Source organism: Conger conger, chromosome 6 (genome assembly GCF_963514075.1).
Source record: "Conger conger chromosome 6, fConCon1.1, whole genome shotgun sequence".
NCBI lineage: Eukaryota > Metazoa > Chordata > Actinopteri > Anguilliformes > Congridae > Conger > Conger conger.
Window position 1 is genome coordinate 62,643,651 of NC_083765.1, and position 13,455 is coordinate 62,657,105.

Here is a 13,455-nt window from a genome sequence, read left to right on the forward strand (position 1 = left end):
CTTTGTGGAATAGAGACTTGGACCCCCCCTCCCCCCCCAGAATGGCAGCAGACCCAATGGAGATTGATGATTCACTATACAGGTGAGCGCCACAGTTACTGCCAGCGCTACCTCGGGTCATTCTATGAAAAAAGCTCCTGTATGTATGTATGACTTGAAACTCCAAGCAGTCCTCGATAATTATTGTTATGGCTGGCTGTGCTTTCTTTCCCTGGATTTTGTTTTCATTCTGTAGAGCAGGGATCATCAAATCACTGTCCTTGAGGGCTGAGAACTGCCCTCCCCTTACCTGGGAGCCAATCAGTAAATCGTAAATGAACTGCTTATATATATTACTTTTTCCAGCAACTTCGGCTACACAAAGTGCTACACAATTAATGCCTCATTTACCCATTCACACACAAACCAACAGCAAAAGCAATGCATGGCTTCTGCCAAATGACAAAAAAAAATGTAATGGCGCCAAACAGCTTGTTGAGTGCAAACGCAACCTCAAGGACACTTTGACAACCCAAAGCGAGATCGAATCAACAACTCTCTGACTCCCAGACTCAAAAGCTAATGTCGCCCCAAATTAGTAGCACTAATTGCTCAGTTAATTACCCAGGAGAAAATCTAACCGTGGCTGGATTTGGATTTGAGGGCCCATTTGATGATCCCTGCTTTAGGGTCTTTGGATGAAACCTTTTGGTCAACAAATATCAATGACCATTTGGTGCTTTGCTTATTTGTCTTTTTGTGGGTTTTTGTGAAACTGACGTTGAATATAATGAGAGGCTCTTATCTCTGCCCCTCCCTCCTGCAGCCGTCAGCGGTACGTGCTGGGCGACAGTGCCATGCAGCAGATGGCCCAGTCCTGTGTGTTTCTCAGTGGACTGGGAGGACTGGGAATTGAGATTGGTGAGTGTGGAGTACATCTGTAACCTTGTCTTCATCCTTCAGCTGCATTGGAAGTTTATTGTAAGCACTTGGGGGAAAGAACCTTTCCATAAATGCAATGGAACAATGCATTTCTTCGTTTCCTTTTGACAAATGCCTTGTTTTTTTGTTTTGTTTTTTTACAGCAAAGAACATCACTCTAGCGGGAGTGAAGGTACAGTATGGCACATTTTAATGCCTAAATGGTTATCCATCTTAGTTTTAGGATTATGAGGATTATGTGGATGCCAGTAGAGCTGATGAATTGCTTTACAATTTTCATACTTTTCTATTAGTTGATGTGCTGAATTATACTCAGTGACATTTACGCATTGTTTGTCGTAGTATTGCTTGTGATGATGGTGTACCTGTAGGCAGTGATGCTCCATGACACAAAGCAGTGTGAGATGTGGGATCTGGGCACCAACTTCTTCATTCATGAGGAGGATGTCCTGAAACAGAGGAAAAGGTCAGAGATTGGGATTGTGGGCTCTTTCAATTTACTTGTGAATGTTTGTGGCCACCTCATTTAATCTTACACAGAGACACTTTGTTCAGCAAATTTAAGCATTTATTTAAAGGTTTACTTTTATTTGGTAACTTTTGTTTGTCTTTTACAGTTGTTACTAAAAGTGACTAAAAGTGCACTTCACTTGTAGATTGAATCGAGATCTTAGTTTAATGGTGAATATTGATGTGATGTGTGCACATTGCTTTTATTGACTGTTTTTCAGTACCAATTGAAGCTGTTATGTGTCCAATAATAAAGGAAGCAGCTGTTATGTATTCAACAGAGCTGTCTAAATCAAGTGTCCTAGAGTGGCTATTTGGTATAAGACAAGATTGGCTCTCTCTTGGCATTGACCCCCCCCCCCCCCCCCCCCCCACCTCTTCTGCACAGAGTGGAGGCAGTGCACTTGCGGGTAGCAGAACTGAACCCCTACGTCCAGGTGAACATGTCCAGCTCCACCCTGGACGACAACACTGACCTCAGCTTTCTGAAAAACTACCAGGTGAGCGCTTTGTAGACGTCGATGTGTGGTCCTCTGGAATATTTGTGGTCCCTGTGATCAGTGCAAATTCTGTGGGTTGTTCCTTGTCTAAACTCATTTTGGGATAGATTTGCAAGTACTTGACCTGAACTGCTTTGTTATTACACAAGAATGTTCACTTCTAGTGAATTAGAACTTTGCACTTATGACAGTAGGTCCAGTATGCAGTCGAGTTTTTGCCGCTTGTGGATAATTAACACCTTATGTCAATGCCTCTCATTGTTATTCAAAAGCAGTTTTAGGCTTAAACAAAGGTCAGTTTAGCAGGATGAGGTTCAGTGGTGCAATTGGCAAGTCTCAATCGATGAGACATAAAATAAGAAATGTGTTTAATGTTTATAAATGTGGAGTGCATCTTATGGTTTTTGCTTTTTCAGTGTGTGATTCTAACTGAAGCCAGACTCAAGCTGCAAAAGAAGGTGAATGATTTCTGCCACTCACAGCAGCCTCCAATCAAAGTAAGTTCTACATTTATGGTAACAGTCCAAAGTACGTTCTGCGTCTATGGTCACAGTCCAAAGGAAGTTCTATATCTATGGTACCTCTCCACTCCGTTGGAAAGTATCAGAGCAATGCTCAAGAAGTTGAGCCTGTTACAACTTGAGCTGTTACAGTACGGTGTCCCTTTTATGGCAACTTGCTATGTATCTACTGGGTATCGTATGCATTTCATGATGTCACACGTCTCTTGGCAGTTTATTGGCTGTGATGCATACGGGATCTGTGCGCGGGTGTTCTGTGACTTTGGCGACACTTTCGAGGTGTCGGACCCAACCGGAGAGGAGCCCAAGGAGGTGTTTATACAGAACATCACACAGGTGCCTGCAGCCATCTCCATTTAGGCCTGAGGGCCTTTTCCCTGTCTCTCCCCTGTAATGCCCTGCAAGCTCAAATGGAATCATGTCATACAGTTCTATATGAAGGCTGTTTTTGTTTTCTGTAGTCCTTCGCTCAGTGTCAAAAGAACTAGAGAAAACAAAAACAGCCTTCATATAACCTTCATTTTTACCTTTGCTCAGTGTGAAAAAAATCCACATTTCACAGATCCGTGTTAAAATCTTAATCTTAACATTATTATGTTACAATTAGTTTATTGCTTGCAAATGTCCCTGTATGTATACATATCTAGCGTACTTGATAGTAAGAATCTACAGCACCATGTGAAGTCTCATCTTGCTCATTAGGAAATGATTGACAAGCCCTGACTCTCCCACAATCCCTTGCAGGATAACCCGGGGGTGGTGACCTGCATGGACAGCCGTAACCACGGACTGCAGACGGGGCAGAGCGTGCTGTTCCGTGAGGTCCACGGCATGACGGAGCTTAACGCAGCCAGCCGACAGGTCACCGGTACGACTCGCTAACGGGTTTGGCTCACTATTAGCCCTGCTCACAGGGGAGTCCTGTGTTACATGTTTGTGGGGTTGTTTTATTGTGCTTTTTATTTCATATCACCTGATGGTGGTCATAAATATTACTGGAAATTGTGCTGCAGAATAGCAACCAGTGTACCTGCAGCACATGTGAATACACAGTATACTATTTTTATGCTTCAAAATACTTTTTATAATTTATATTATCGAATATAATTGATATAATAATGTGTGTGTCTGTGTCTCTGTGTCTGTGTGTGCTTCTGTTCGGCAGTGTTGTCCCCTTATAGCTTCTCTATAGGAGACACATCAGGGCTGCAGCCGTATGCTCATGGGGGGATCTTCCTCCAGGTGAAGTCGCCGAAAACCTACAGCTTTGTAAGTGAACCTTAAGGGAACTATTCAGTTATTGGTGTAGTAGATTAATTGACATCATTATTAATATAATGTGTTTGATTCACTTGAATTGAAATACGCATTTCACATAGATATTGGTGGCTTTTCAGTCCCAGCTGTCCTCTGACTTACATACACTTCATTCGATTTATTTGGAAAACCATTATGAAATCATGACATAATTTAACAGTTCAGTAGGTTTTCACTCCAACCGAAACAAAGTACGCCTCTTTCAACAGCTAGAGATCTCCTTGAGCTGCTAATAAGTAGAATCATATGCCAAATTAAGGCCGAAATGAAAACAACAGGGCGGTAAATCTCTGATTTAAGGCCCTGATTTAATCCAAAAGAATGGCTTTCCTGCAGGAAAAAAAAGATTTTAAAGTTATTATTAGGTCTGTTATTCTGAAGTCATATTCATTGTCTTTTTTTGATGACTGTGGTTCTCAATGACTCTTATGACTTGAATGTGTGAGTTAGTCTGTGTGTTAATGTGTGTTTTTTCCTGTCACACGTGGCATCTGTCTGTGCTCCAGCACACGATGGAGGACCAGCTTTTGGAGCCTCAGGTTCTCACCCCTGATTTCAGCAAACCAGAGGTAGGGTTCTGAGTCACTGCATCTGCCCCCCACCCTCACATTATTTCAGCCCCAATCAAGGGTCTGCATATCCAACCAATGTTATACAGTAATTGCAAAGACTTAGCAACAGGCCGGTTTTGCTCATGGTTATAATACAATGTTGTTTCACCAATTCGGGGGATGGGGAATCCTAGATAAAAAAAATAAATAAAAATTACCTGTTCAATTACAACACAATTCAAGTTTGCACTCTGCAACTCATTATGCACCATTGAGGTGTGTGTGTGTGTGTGAGAATGAGAGAGAACAGCAGTGAATGTGTGTCTCTCCTCTACCAGGCTCCTCTGCACCATAGAGGGGTGTGTGAGAGTGTGTGAGAGTGTGTGAGAGTGTGTGAGAGTGTGTGAGAGTGTGTGAGAGTGTGTGAGAGTGTGTGAGAGTGTGTGAGAGTGAGAGTGAGTGAGAGAGAGTGAGTGAGAGTGAGTGAGAGTGAGTGAGAGTGAGTGTGTGAGAGAGTGTGTGAGAGAGTGTGTGAGAGAGTGTGTGAGAGAGTGTGTGAGAGAGTGTGTGAGAGAGTGTGTGAGAGTGTGTGTGAGAGTGTGTGTGAGAGTGTGTGTGAGAGTGTGTGTGAGAGTGTGTGAGAGAGTGTGTGAGAGAGTGTGTGAGAGAGTGTGTGAGAGAGTGTGTGAGAGTGTGTGTGAGAGTGTGTGTGAGAGTGTGTGTGAGAGTGTGTGAGAGTGTGTGAGAGTGTGTGAGAGTGTGTGTGAGAGTGTGAGAGTGTGCGAGAGTGTGCGAGAGTGTGCGAGAGTGTGTGCGTGTGTGTGGGAGAGTGTGGGAGAGTGTGTGTGAGAGTGTGTGAGAGTGTGTGAGAGTGTGAGAGAGTGTGAGAGTGTGAGAGTGTGAGAGTGTGTGTGTGAGAGACAGAACAGCAGTGAATGTGTCTCTCTCTCTCTCTCTCCCAGGCTCCTCTGCAGCTCCACGCTACGCTGCTCGCCCTCGACTCATTTCAGGAGCAACACCACAGACTGCCCGACGTTGGGTAACTCCCTCTCTTACTCTTCCGCCCTCTGGCCTTTGCTCTACTCTCTTCTCTTTCTTCTATTTTCCTAATTCTCCTACCCCCCTCTTATTCTTCCCCCTTTCTTTTAAATTTTTCTCTCTCCTCTCCCTTGTTCTGTTTCTGTCCTTCCCTGTGTCTATTAGTGTTCTCACAGCTCCAGCTGCTCAAGTTTCTCAAGATTAAATTTTGTCTTCTAGTGTTGTCTTGAATGCAAATTGTATTTATACATTAGTGGAGTAGCTTTCTCTGTCTGTAGTGTTGTATTTTATACTCTCTTTGCCTTGTGTGTTGTATATAACTTGTACAATCAGTAGAGTAACACTCTGCTTGGTGTGCTGTGTGTGCGTTTCAGGTGTCTGCAGGACGCGGAGGTTTTGGTGAAGTTGACTGAGGAGGTAACAGAGACGCTGAAGGACAGGGTGGGTGTGTGGTACTCCTGACCGAAGTGGTGCGATTTCAAACACCCCGTCTGTTCAGGTTTTTCACTGTCCTGTGGTTGGCAGGTGCCCGTAAACCAGGAGCTGGCGTGCTGCGTGTCCCGGTCAGCGAGGGGCCTGCTGCCCCCCCTGGCGGCCACCATCGGGGGCATCGCCAGCCAGGAGGTCCTGAAGGCCCTGACGGGGAAATTCGCCCCCCTGCAGCAGTGGGTGGGTGTGGCTCTGGGTGACGCCGGACTGTCACGGTCCTTATTACCGCTATGCTAACATGCTAATGCTAAACCCTTCCTCTGTGCGCAGTTCTACCTGGACGTTATAGAGGTGGTGAAGCCACTGCAGTCTCTCCCTGCTGAGGAGTTTGCCCCAAAGTAAGTCCTACTGTTTGAGAAGGAGGCCCAGTCCTCTGGCCTCTGACTCTCCTCTCTCCTCTCTCCTCTATCATGTGTCATCTGTGCAAAACACACCAAGCTCAACACCATGGGCATGGCTCATGTGCACATGCACAGACACCACAGATGCAGTCAGACAAAGTGCACACAATTAAGCTGCTCGTGCAGTTTATCACTCGGCGCTCCTCCAGCATGTTATTGTTTAGCGGTTTTAGCCTGATTCATTTTGCTTTTATCAAACATTTGCTTTTTAGTTTCTACGTTTTATCATCTCTCTGTACTGGCAAAATGGAGAACAGTAACTTGGTTGAATCTTGAATATTCTCTCTGGTAAGACTGACGGCCGACTCCTCTCTTCCCCTCCCCCAGGGGGGACCGGTATGATGCCCTACGGGCCTGCATTGGGGAGTCCATGTGCCAGAAACTGCACCAGCTCCGGGTGTTCATGGTAAGAGGGTTGTGTGGGGATTCCTCAGTCCATCTCAAACAAAACTAATGTTTCATCTCCCACAGACTGACATTCATGATATTAGTTGAGAGACTGTAACATGGAGTCATGGCATATAAGGAACTGGACTTGTAATTGACCTTTCGCTAAGCCCCGCCCCCCTTAGTTATTGTTGCTAAGTCTGACAAACTTTCAGTTTCAACATGGCGTGTTTGACAGCTCTTCCAGCTGAACTGCTGTCGTGCTTTTACAAAGCAGCAAATGCGGTTTCAGATAGGAGTAGACAGAAAGAGTTACAGTATGCCTTTGAGGGCTACATGCAGGACATCCAGGTAACACAAAATGAACATAATAAGGCGATCAAAATAGAGGCAAAAGCCTATAGATCCCAATCTAAAAGTGAATTGCCACATTACCTGCTGATCGAGACGGAGGCTGGCACTGATATCAAGGAGCAACACGGCATGTAAAGCTGGGTAGGTCTCTATTCACTATTATCGTCTTTATTACAAAGCAAAAGCACTAAGCACATATAACATTGCATCCAGTAGCCTTGTATGCTAGCGTATCATAGCCATAAGTAGGCAACGTTAGCTGTAATTAACGAGGTGATATTTCGGTGAAATTGTTGGACTGTGGCAACACAGTGAAGGTAGTCACCTAGAAAACGACCACAGTAGCTTGTCTGTAATATATTAACGTTAGGTGTTTGGATGGATCATGAATAACAAAGTCAAGCTAGTCTAATCTAGTTTGCTAGTCTTATGTTGTCAAAAAATAGAATCCAGACTGTGTTTACGTGATAGCTAAGCTATCGCTAAGCTTGCTTGCTACTTGCTAGCACCTTTGATTCTTCATATTTTAGGTTAGCGAACCCAATTTATAGCCTGAAATAACGGAATACCGAATAGTGTAACTTTACTGTAGGGTTAAAGGCAAAACTTTAACCCTACACACAAAAGTGTGCCTGTCGATCCTTGAGGGGTTCAGCTGAGAGTGAGGACGTCCACAAAGCTTTATCCACAGGCGACACTTGTCAGGGTTTGATTTTGGTTTGGGGAAGGGGGAAAAAACGCACACCCCCCTCCAACCTCTCTGGGAAACGAGGCACAACGTTTGACCATAACTATTTTATAGTCCACAATATATCGAAAAGAACGAAAATCTGAGACGCCTGCACTAGAGTCAATGGAGCGCTGTCATGAAAGTGTCGGACCCCTGTCGGAGCTTGTTCTTGGCTGCGCTGTGATTGGCCAGTCTGCATTCTAGGGTGTGGCTTAAAGGCGAATTGGGAGGTTGTTTGATCAAATCCTACTCTTCCCTTGGAATAAGCTCCTAAAGAGTCTTTAGCTCCTAAAGAGTGTTTTAGAACTCCATTGCTGCCTGTTACCAGTAGTGATTGTTACATCATGGTTCGCATTTATATAGCGCCTTTATCCAAAGCACTGTATAATTGATGCTTCTCAATCAGCCATTCGTACACACACTCACACACCAATGGCAATTGGCTTCCATGCAAGGTACCAACCAGCTCGTCAGGAGCATTTGGGGGTTAGGTGTCTTGCTCAGGGACACTTCGACACACCCAGGGCGGAATCGAACCGGCAACCCTCCGACTGCCAGACGACTGCTCTTACCACCTGAGCCAATGTCGCCCCAGGACGTTATAGTCCCACATCAGCATTAGAATGTTCAGTGAAGAACATGAAACCCCTTGTACACTTTAGAGGGTTAGTGAGAAGCCCTGCGCTGTGTGAATGGTGCTGTATGAGGCACACTGGGTGATGTGTGGGCTTTCCCCCCTAGGTGGGCTGTGGAGCCATCGGTTGCGAGATGCTGAAGAACCTCGCCCTGCTGGGAGTGGGTCTGGCGGACAGTTCCGGAGAGGTAGGGGGCAAACGGAACTCATCTTGGATTCATAACTCCATTTGTATTGATTGCGCTGCCGGGAAATGCCTGCCTCGTGCATCCTCTCGGAGGGCTGCGTTCTGGCAGACCGAAGCATGTCGGCTTGCTTGGCTAGTCCAGTCACGTGCAGTTTCTGGGCAGTCCTGTCTGGTTCTTCTACTGTGCAGTATTGCTGACTCTCTCAGTCAATTCCAGGAATAATACGTTCATTTAATGCATTTAATACAAATGGAAATTGCGTATATTATAGTAAAGTCAATTATGACTATATTGTAATCATAATCAGTCATCTCTGTCTCCCTCTCTGAGCTGGAAGTTGAATGAAAAACACTAGTGACATAAGTAACTGCTGCTTTTCTTTTTTTAAATATATTTTGTTATTAAAACAAAACCAACACCGCTGCCTTTTGTTTGATTTGTGTCCCATCTGGTGGGTAGATATGCATCACGGACCCAGATCTGATTGAAAAGTCCAACCTGAACCGGCAGTTTCTCTTCAGACCTCATCACATACAGGCAAGTGATCATCCCCTGCATCCTCATCCCCTAGCAAACCTCAGTGAATGTGCTTAACTTTGAGCAGCCCACGCACTTCACATAAGGCCCTTTATGTGACTGATATGGCCAACTAAATCCTCTCCCTCAAGTTCATATTGAACTCCTTTCCAATGTGTCACCCCCACAACGAATTATTGATACCAGTCTATCTGGTGGATAATTTTAGAGTCTTACCGATCATATAACCCTCTATCAAGAAATTGACTGTCCACCATTTCTCCCTGCTCTGTCTCCCCTCACACTGGCTCACAGAAATCGAAAAGCACCACTGCTGCGGCTGCCACCCTGGAGATCAACCCTCAGCTCCACATCAACGCCCAGCTCCACAAGGTGGCTCCTGCAACGGAGGCCATCTACAGTGACCAGTTCTTCTCCAGACTCCACCTGGTCATCACGGCTCTGGACAACGTGGAGGCCAGGAGATATGTGGACAGGTGAATGGGCTTGTGTGGGCTATAAACCCAGGGAATGGGCTTGTGTGGCCTATAAACCCAGGGGATGGGCTTGTGTGGGCTATAAACCCAGGGGATGGGCTTGTGTGGGCTATAAACCCAGGGAATGGGCTTGTGTGGGCTATAAACCCAGGGAATGGGCTTGTGTGGGCTATAAACCCAGGGGATGGGCTTGTGTGGCCTGTAAACCCAGGGGATGGGCTTGTGTGGGCTATAAACCCAGGGAATGGGCTTGTGTGGGCTATAAACCCAGGGGATGGGCTTGTGTGGGCTGTAAACCCAGGGAATGGGCTTGTGTGGCCTATAAACCCAGGGGATGGGCTTGTGTGGGCTGTAAACCCAGGGAATGGGCTTGTGTGGGCTGTAAACCCAGGGAATGGGCTTGTGTGGGCTGTAAACCCAGGGAATGGGCTTGTGTGGCCTATAAACCCAGGGAATGGGCTTGTGTGGGCTGTAAACCCAGGGAATGGGCTTGTGTGGGCTGTAAACCCAGGGAATGGGCTTGTGTGGCCTATAAACCCAGGGGATGGGCTTGTGTGGCCTATAAACCCAGGGAATGGGCTTGTGTGGGCTATAAACCCAGGGAATGGGCTTGTGTGGGCTATAAACCCAGGGAATGGGCTTGTGTGGCCTATAAACCCAGGGGATGGGCTTGTGTGGCCTATAAACCCAGGGAATGGGCTTGTGTGGGCTGTAAACCCAGGGGATGGGCTTGTGTGGGCTATAAACCCAGGGAATGGGCTTGTGTGGGCTGTAAACCCAGGGAATGGGCTTGTGTGGCCTATAAACCCAGGGAATGGGCTTGTGTGGGCTATAAACCCAGGGAATGGGCTTGTGTGGGCTGTAAACCCAGGGAATGGGCTTGTGTGGGCTATAAACCCAGGGAATGGGCTTGTGTGGCCTATAAACCCAGGGGATGGGCTTGTGTGGGCTATAAACCCAGGGAATGGGCTTGTGTGGGCTGTAAACCCAGGGAATGGGCTTGTGTGGGCTGTAAACCCAGGGAATGGGCTTGTGTGGCCTATAAACCCAGGGGATGGGCTTGTGTGGCCTATAAACCCAGGGAATGGGCTTGTGTGGGCTATAAACCCAGGGAATGGGCTTGTGTGGGCTATAAACCCAGGGAATGGGCTTGTGTGGCCTATAAACCCAGGGAATGGGCTTGTGTGGGCTGTAAACCCAGGGGATGGGCTTGTGTGGGCTATAAACCCAGGGAATGGGCTTGTGTGGCCTATAAACCCAGGGGATGGGCTTGTGTGGGCTATAAACCCAGGGAATGGGCTTGTGTGGGCTATAAACCCAGGGAATGGGCTTGTGTGGGCTATAAACCCAGGGAATGGGCTTGTGTGGGCTATAAACCCAGGGGATGGGCTTGTGTGGGCTATAAACCCAGGGGATGGGCTTGTGTGGGCTGTAAACCCAGGGAATGGGCTTTTGTGGGCTATAAACCCAGGGAATGGGCTTGTGTGGGCTGTAAACCCAGGGAATGGGCTTGTGTGGGCTGTAAACCCAGGGAATGGGCTTGTGTGGGCTATAAACCCAGGGAATGGGCTTGTGTGGGCTGTAAACCCAGGGAATGGGCTTGTGTGGGCTATAAACCCAGGGAATGGGCTTGTGTGGGCTATAAACCCAGGGAATGGGCTTGTGTGGGCTGTAAACCCAGGGAATGGGCTTGTGTGGCCTATAAACCCAGGGAATGGGCTTGTGTGGGCTATAAACCCAGGGAATGGGCTTGTGTGGGCTATAAACCCAGGGAATGGGCTTGTGTGGGCTGTAAACCCAGGGAATGGGCTTGTGTGGCCTATAAACCCAGGGAATGGGCTTGTGTGGGCTATAAACCCAGGGAATGGGCTTGTGTGGGCTATAAACCCAGGGAATGGGCTTGTGTGGGCTGTAAACCCAGGGAATGGGCTTGTGTGGGCTGTAAACCCAGGGAATGGGCTTGTGTGGGCTATAAACACAGGGAATGGGCTTGTGTGTTTAATTGGAAGTCAGTGGAAGAGGGTTTCGCTCTGCAGGTCAGCTCAGGCCCTTGCAGTTATAGTCTCATATTTAAAAGTTATTGATGTGTTCATGTTTTAAAATAATGCTGAAGCTAATGTCAATAAAATATAACAAAAATAATGTAATAATTGAAATGTCTCCTGCGTATTCCTGCAGTCGTAGCGTGTCGAACCAGAAGCCTCTCCTGGACTCTGGGACGATGGGGACAAAAGGACACACAGAGATAATCGTGCCAAACCTGACCGAGTCCTACAACAGCCATGTGAGTGCGCTCCGAGCTTGTGTGTGAGCTCTGCCTGACTGCCAACTAAAACCTACCCTCAGACTTTCTATTTTCAGCAAGAACTTAATCTGATTCAATGACCCCTGAAGTGATGATATTGTGTAAATATTGAATAAAATGTTTAAACGCCTCCTTTGATCCAGTTCTCATTGGGGTGATTGCAGTACTTTTTACTGGCTATTTTTTTGTAACCTGATACAGTCGTTTTCTAGGTTTGTTCATTAACTGCAATCGTTGGTTGATTCTGCAGAGGGACCCTCCGGATGAGGAGATACCCTTCTGCACTTTGAAGTCATTTCCTGCTGTCATAGAGCACACGATACAGTGGGCAAGAGATAAGGTAACCCTTCCCCCACTAGCCAGCAGTTAACATTTAATAGGATTATCTGGATCGATTTCGGCTGTCTGATATTTTGATCCTTCTCCATTGAACAAAAACAACTCTCTTGTTTTTTTGTTTTTTTTTAGCATTGATTTGAAAATGAATACCCCCTGTAACATCATTTGGGATAACGTACATGTATTCACCTTAATTTGGCAATTCAGTTCTGTTTTGATACACATTTTAACATGTGAAAATACCAGCAGTGTTTTGTGTACAGAAGAATTTTAGGACCACATTTTTGATGTTGTTGTTTCAAGTTATACACACGCTTTCCTTACAAAAAGTGCCTCTGTCTGTTTATACAATGCTTAGTATGGGCATTATCTTGGCTAGCATTTGATTTTTGTGTTTTGAGTGTCTTGTTTTGATGGGCCCAATCTGTGCCCCCGCCATGTCTTGCTTTTCCATGGAAGTGTCCCATCCAAACAAGGGCCAGGGCTAGTCCTGGCCTGTTTTAGCCTTTGTGTTTCTGTGTGAAGTACAAAGGGCGGTCATTCAACAGTGATGACAAGTAATGAGCTAATCGGATTCTTTTATTTACATTATCTCTCCCTCAGTTTGAAAGTGCGTTCACCCACAAGCCCTCCATCTACAACATATTCTGGCAGTCGTACTCCTCTGCTGAGGAGGTGCTACAGGTGAGAGCCAGAGGAGGAGGAGGTGCACCCCTGTCACAGAGCACCCTGACCCTGCCTGCAGGTTTCACTGGCGCCAGTATCCACAGCTGTTTTGGATGCAGCTTTGTGTTGCATGGGCTGTGCCCAGTTGTGCTGGAATTAGTCTGCAGTCACTGCGATAAAGCATTTGCTGTATTTACTAGATGTTCTTATCCTGAGCAACTTGCAGAGCTTTTGCATTTCTTACATATTATCAGTTTTTGTCCTTTTTGGGAATCACCTTTCGCCCAGTGCCCAGTAGATGCTTAGGGCTACAACGGGACCTGGAGTTTCTGTGAGGCTATTGTGCTGGTCAGAGTCCTGACCTCTACCCAGTGCTGTGTACTGTTGTCTGCTGATACATATTAGTATATAATGTATGAATATATGACCAGAGCTGTGACCAGAGCATGGTTAAAAATGGGGCGACATGGCTCAGGCGGTAAGAGCAGTCATCTCATTGGCTCAGGCGGTAAGAGCAGTCATCTCATTGGCTCAGGCGGTAAGAGCAGTCATCTCATTGGCTCAGGCAGTAAGAGCAGTCGTCTCATTGGC

General features: G+C 46.4%; 1 protein-coding gene across 2 annotated transcripts in view; it reads left to right on the top strand.

The window, feature by feature from the left end:
* Window positions 1-13,455, top strand: part of uba6 (ubiquitin like modifier activating enzyme 6) — a 20,621-nt gene continuing 7,166 nt past the window's right edge. For both annotated transcript variants that reach the window (XM_061245322.1, XM_061245321.1), the window contains exons 1-21: window positions 1-82; window positions 806-900; window positions 1,065-1,093; window positions 1,293-1,387; window positions 1,820-1,931; window positions 2,348-2,428; window positions 2,666-2,788; window positions 3,197-3,320; window positions 3,618-3,721; window positions 4,276-4,338; window positions 5,283-5,359; window positions 5,733-5,799; window positions 5,884-6,027; window positions 6,118-6,185; window positions 6,576-6,654; window positions 8,461-8,541; window positions 9,001-9,078; window positions 9,373-9,554; window positions 11,733-11,838; window positions 12,110-12,199; window positions 12,802-12,882. In XM_061245322.1, the coding sequence (XP_061101306.1) occupies window positions 42-82; window positions 806-900; window positions 1,065-1,093; window positions 1,293-1,387; window positions 1,820-1,931; window positions 2,348-2,428; window positions 2,666-2,788; window positions 3,197-3,320; window positions 3,618-3,721; window positions 4,276-4,338; window positions 5,283-5,359; window positions 5,733-5,799; window positions 5,884-6,027; window positions 6,118-6,185; window positions 6,576-6,654; window positions 8,461-8,541; window positions 9,001-9,078; window positions 9,373-9,554; window positions 11,733-11,838; window positions 12,110-12,199; window positions 12,802-12,882 (1,920 nt within the window). In that variant the 5' untranslated portion in view covers window positions 1-41. The remainder of the gene's footprint in view (window positions 83-805; window positions 901-1,064; window positions 1,094-1,292; window positions 1,388-1,819; window positions 1,932-2,347; window positions 2,429-2,665; window positions 2,789-3,196; window positions 3,321-3,617; window positions 3,722-4,275; window positions 4,339-5,282; window positions 5,360-5,732; window positions 5,800-5,883; window positions 6,028-6,117; window positions 6,186-6,575; window positions 6,655-8,460; window positions 8,542-9,000; window positions 9,079-9,372; window positions 9,555-11,732; window positions 11,839-12,109; window positions 12,200-12,801; window positions 12,883-13,455) is intronic.